This window comes from Sceloporus undulatus, chromosome 1 (genome assembly GCF_019175285.1).
Source record: "Sceloporus undulatus isolate JIND9_A2432 ecotype Alabama chromosome 1, SceUnd_v1.1, whole genome shotgun sequence".
NCBI lineage: Eukaryota > Metazoa > Chordata > Lepidosauria > Squamata > Phrynosomatidae > Sceloporus > Sceloporus undulatus.
Window position 1 is genome coordinate 203,775,397 of NC_056522.1, and position 6,016 is coordinate 203,781,412.

At 41.3% G+C, this 6,016-nt stretch overlaps 1 protein-coding gene across 2 annotated transcripts in view; it reads left to right on the forward strand.

Annotated features, from left to right (window-relative positions):
• Window positions 1–74: 74 nt before the first annotated feature.
• FKBP7 (FKBP prolyl isomerase 7) overlaps window positions 75–6,016 on the forward strand; it is an 8,716-nt gene continuing 2,774 nt past the window's right edge. For both annotated transcript variants that reach the window (XM_042445822.1, XM_042445823.1), the window contains exons 1-2: window positions 75–335; window positions 2,867–3,018. In XM_042445822.1, coding sequence (XP_042301756.1) covers window positions 127–335; window positions 2,867–3,018 — 361 coding nt within the window. In that variant the 5' untranslated portion in view covers window positions 75–126. The remainder of the gene's footprint in view (window positions 336–2,866; window positions 3,019–6,016) is intronic.

A 6,016-nucleotide genomic window follows, 5' to 3' on the forward strand; every position in this document is an offset into this window, starting at 1 on the left:
CTGCTCCTCCTCCTGCAGGCAAGGCAGGCCTAGCTGGGGCCTTGCCTCCCTCCCTGCCCGCCCCCTGACGTGGAACAATGCATTCTCTGTCTGCTGCCACGCAGAGGAGGAAGCCAGGCAGGGGCCATGATGATGCATGTGGCTTGGTGCTGGGGCCATTGGGGGCCCCTTCTCCTCCTGCTAGCCCTGGCCCTGCTCTCCCTGGCTGCAGAGGACGTCCAGGTGGAAGTGGTCCACCTCCCTGAGGAGTGCTCTACCAAGAGCAAGAAGGGCGACCTCCTCAATGCCCACTACGACGGCTACCTGGCCAGCGACCACTCCAAGTTCTACTGCAGGTGAGGAAGGGCAGGCAGCAGGCATCATCATCATCATCATGCATAACAATAATAGTACTGTTGGCCCTAGAGCAAATCCAGGCACGTCCAAACAATAGATACCTTTCTTGGGCCATAACCCAAATGCACCCAAATGTTGCAAGCTTTCCAAGTCACACGACTGGCTTCTTCTTCATCAGGAAAACAAGAACAAAAGAAATGGAAGATGTTAATCATAGACCTGCATTTTCTGTTTCTGGTCTTAGTTCAGATGGTAGGGAGGGCTATCTCCAGGCTGTCACTGGGAGATTTTCAAAGTCAAGGAAATGTAATGTCCATTTGCAATTCAAGGAAGATGTTTCCTTGGAATCCAGCGTGTCTCCTTCCTTTGTGAAGCCACAGGCTCCTATCTATCTATCTATCTATCTATCTATCTATCTATTTTTATCCTGCCTTTCTCCCAAGTTGGGACCCAAGGCAGCTTACGATGTATGTATATCTATATTGTTTTTGAAGTGTTGCTTTAATGTGTTCACATATATTTACTGTTTTAATTGGATTATTTTAATTAAAATAATCCAATTAAAACAGTAAAACATTTTAAAACATACAACCCCCCCCCCCCCATCTCATTCCTCGATAAAACCAGGCCTGCGTGATTTTAAAAAGCTTGCCAGAATAAAAAGTATCATATGTAGGTAGAGAACACAGAATTTCTCAATAATAATAATAATATTGTTGTGAGCAGCATGATGTAGTGCAGTGGTCCCCAGACCGTACTCTTTACAGGATTTTGGACGTCCACTCCCAGAATCCCAGACTATTGGCCAACATGACTGAGGCTTCTGGGAGCTGAAATCCAAAATCTCTTAAAGGTCACAGTTTGGGGACCACTGGTTTAGTGGCTTGAACGTTGGACTAGGACAGTAACAACAACAACAATAATGTCCTAGCCCAACACTCAAGTTACTATGCCACACTGGTTCACAACAACAATTGTTATTGTGAGCCAGCATAGCGTAGTGGTTTGAGCGTTGGACTAGGACATTTTCAGTAGTAGTAGTAGTAGTAGTATTGTTAATTATTTCTTACCTGCCTCTCCTCATGGATTGAGGCAGGGGATGACAACAATTAACAGACATGCCACATCAGTTAAAAACATCTTCAGTTAAAGGTCATGCATACCTTTTAAAAAGACAAGATATACACAAATATTAAAACAATTCTTTAAAACTCACGATTTAAAGATAATCTGAGTAAGCCTGCAGGAAGAGACTGGTCTTTCATGCTTTTTTGAATTCCCCCAAATATTGTCCAAAATCCACAGGACAGGAATACCTTTATTTATGGGTCCAACCAATAAAGCACATTAGACATGTTACAAGCTTTCAAAGCTCCACTGGCTTCTTCCTCAGGACAAAGTGTTCAAAGAAGCAAGTAGAGCTTTGCAAAGCTTGCAATGTGTCTAATGTGCATTTCGGGTGGCCCAATGAAGGTATTGCTGTCTTGGGGATTTGGGGGGATACTTTACTTTGCTATGTGGCCAACATAGCTACCCCTGGATATGTTTGCAGGTGAGCAAGTTAGGTCAGGGTGACCACTGTCTCCTTGTGAAAGAGGACTAGGACTGCATCAGAGTGACTGGATGGCCTCCCTCAAAAGGAGGGTGTGGCACTGCAAAATGGAGGACATTCGAGAAAAGTGGAAGACATCCCCAAATAACAGCTAAAATCATACATTACAAGGAGACATGTTTCTAGTCTTGCTCAAAATGGAAGACCTTTATAGAATTGTTAGAATATGCTACTACACTGCTGTAATGCCTGCATGTGCACAATGATGTTCATTTTTGGAGAGAGAGAGAGCTTCCTTTTAGGGCCGCAAAACACAACAAAACGATGACAAAATCAATACTAAGAATAAGAAGCCAAAACTAACAAAGTGCCCTATATACACAGTGCCAGCTAATAAAGTCTTAATCAGATTTTAAGGCAAGATAAACTAATATATCTCTCCAGCCTGCCAGAAAGTGTGTAATGATTAGGCCTAGCAAAATCCACTGGAATGAAGTTCCACAAATGAGGGCATCTCTGCCAAGTAGGCCCTGTTCCTCATACCCACCAGCCAGATTTTTTTTGTGTGGCTTCCCAAATAGGGCCTGTAGTGCCAAACTCAAAGTGCAAATAAGTTTGTATGGATGAAGGACCTCAAGGGCTCGTACCAAAATTTTGAACTGGGTATGTAAACATGCTTGGTTTTTCACCACATGCCTAGGTAGGATGTACTCTGTACAAACACAAGATGAACTATGAGTGTGAAAAAGTATTAAAATCAATGATATCCAATAGGCCTGCCTTTCAAAAGAACCAGTAACTTTTCACCAGCAATTATGTTATGCTTGCATGTTAACAAATTTTAACAATGGAGACTCTGGTGCTGAATAAAATAAAGTTTAATCACTGTTTCCATGCTTATGTGCCGAAATGGTTTCTTAAAACTTGAACAATATATTTTAAATATCTGTTTTTAATATATATATTTTTCCTTTGTAGTCGAACACAGAGTGATGGTCACCCAAAATGGTTTGTTCTTGGTGTTGGACAAGTGATTAAAGGTTTAGATATTGCAATGCTGAATATGTGTCCTGGAGAGAAACGGAAGGTGATCATTCCTCCTTCGCTTGCCTATGGAGAAAATGGATATGGTAAAACATTAAAATAATAATCTCTTGCTTTGTATCATTTCAACTAAGCTACAACAAAAGGAGTGCTAAATCTCATGGATTTGCGAGAGTGTTCCTCGCTTTGTTTTTAACAGTCACATTTAATAGAAGAGAAGCCTTTGCCCTGAGGAGCTTACAGTCTAAAATTCAGCATAGAGGAAGCAATAGAGGAAAGTCAAGGGCATGGGAAGGAGCAAACAGCAGAAATGTTTGTGGTTATTCCACTTATTTTTCTTACATTTAATTACAAGAATGTGCACACAAACCAGAAGCCATAAGCTTCTGAACACTTGTAAGCTCTCTTTGATGAATGCCTGAAAGGTCTGCTTTTTCATCAATAGCTCCCAATTGGCAAACTGTGCTTTTAATGCCTTACTTCCAAATCATGGTTTTAAAACACTGCTTGAAATGGGTTTGCAAACCATAGTGTGGCGTTTAGCACTAACTACTGTGAACCAGTTTGGACATGATGGAAAACAGCAGAATCAAGGAATTTGGAGAAGAGTAGCCCCACAGAGTTGCTCCTAATCACCACATTTGTTCTGAACTGAACCTGTGTTTCATACCTGCAGCTGGTGTAGCCCTGGAACCGTTTGCTTTCAGGTTTACTAACTAAGGTCCAAAACACATTGCAGAAATAATCCAGGTTGTGACTGCCTTATTGGCTCAATGCTAGGGAATTCTGGGAACTGTAGTTTTGTGAGACACTTGGCCTTCTCTATCAGAGAGCTCTCTGGTGCCACAATAAACTACAGTTCCCAGGATTCCCTAGCCCTAAGGTAGGGCAGTTTAACCAGTCTCAAACTGGATTATTTCTGCAGTGTGTTTTGGACATTAGTTGAGGGAAAAAATTACTTGGGCCTAAGACAGTTCCAAGGATAGCTCTCTTGCCTCCCTATCCTTTTAAGAGTCTGTTTTGCCCCTAAGTCCTAGTGCCATGTAAGGAGAGCTTGAGATGGTATTTTTAGATAAGTTACTTTTTTGCACATAAGTCCCAATATCCCTTAGGAAATTTTGCAGGTAAGGTTGTTGCAACTCTTTTGTTCCATCTAGACTGAGTTACAGCTGTCTTTATTGGGTTATGGCCTGTATGGAACCAGTGGTGCTTTGACATCCAGGAAATACACAGCTACAGTCTAGTTATTAAATAATATCAGACATATATAAAAGCTGATTAGGCCAACTTTATTCATAATCCAAACTCTGCTGAAGCTACTGATTAATGAAACAATAGGTCCACAAATAAATTAATTGATTTGTCAACAGCTCTTCCAAAATAAAGAGAGCATTGCATGTCTACCAAACACTAACAATGACTGTTTGTTTCAGGCTGCAATTGAAGAAGGATTTTTCTTTCCTCCTACAATACACTGCTTTCTGTCAGAATAGTCCTGCATGCTGGGCAAGACGACACTAGTTCTGAATGTCAAGAATGCATGTGGCTTTCTAGATCTTTGCACATCTTTCCTGTGGTAGGTATTGTTTTCTGAATTGCTAGTCTCTGAATCCTTGTGCTCCTTTTTTTCTCCTCTACCTTGGACACTAAATCTAGCAACTGGGTAGTCAAAAATATATATTGCTCTGCTGCTGCATGTATCTATACTCTTGTATAAGCTTTGAAAAGAAGCCAAAAAATGTACCCTTGATGGCTCACAAGATGTACAAGGCTGTTTTAAACTCTACACTAGTGGTGAGGCACCTTTGGCCCTCCAGATATTTTGGTCCCCAACTCCCAGAATCCTTACCATTGGCCATGCTGGTTGGAGCTGATTGAAGTTGCAGACCACAACATCCAGAAGGCACAGGATTCCCTACCTCTGCTTTATACAGAAGGTTATTAATCCTTTTTAAAATTCTTAAGTCTTTTCTTTTTGTACATGAAGAAGTCTGTTATGCTTCTAGCTTTCAGCACCATGTTACAGAAGCTCAAAAATAAATTCTAGGAAAATAGAAAGCTGTTTTATATCAAATCACATCTGTTCAGTACTGTCTACACTGACTGACAGCAACTCAGCCAATGAGATCATAGTCTACCACTGGTCTCTCCCAAGTCTAACAGAGATCCCTGGGATTGAAACTGGAACCTTTAGTATGCTGCCATAATTTTAGATTTAGACCTTTGAGATGTCAAAATATACTTATCAACTGCACATGCATGCCTTGCCAATTTTTTCTTTGCACTAACTTTGTAAGCACTCTCCTTTATTATTGGCACTTACTTCTCATTTGTAATATGATTTCCCAAAGCCTACTAACTATGCAATATTTATACAAGAGCACACTGGGACATTCTAAACATGGATCTTCTTTGAACCCTATTTTGTTTCTTGAAACCTGGTTGATTTTGTCATTACCACATTGAACCTGCTTCATTTTGCACTGCTTGAAGGCCTATTCCATTTGTTTTAATGGAGTGGTTGTCCAGGCATGATTGACTTATTATTTCATGTTTCTCCCAGGGCCTTTTGACACAGGCAAAAGAAACAAATGGCCTCAAACAAATCCAGTTGAGATCTTGACCTTATTGTCTCAGAGGAGCAAATTTGTCCTTCTGATCTGCCTCAGTGATTGTCCACAAAGGGACAACAGGCAATGCAGGCAGGACAAGACTACCATGGCACTGCCAAGGCACTGGGAACATTGCTGAGATTGCTGACTATGTCAGATGACAATCCTACTGGCAGAGCAGAAGGGTTACCATTAACCAGACACTTTCTGGCTCAGATTTTGAGCTTTAAATAGTTGTAGGTCAATACTAAAGCGCTCACCTTTGGAGATGTTCCTCATGACATTTTCAATAGCCATGATTCCAAGGGCAGAGCTTGGTTAATTCCTTCTTCAGACTCCTACTCCCAAAATGGCCAGTATGGGGGATTCTGAGAGTCGTATTTCAAAGAAGTAGCTTTTTCCAGGCCCCACCAATGAGAGTCCAGATATGTAGGCAGCAGTGTTAGGGCAGCTGTGCCTGTTGGAGTATCCT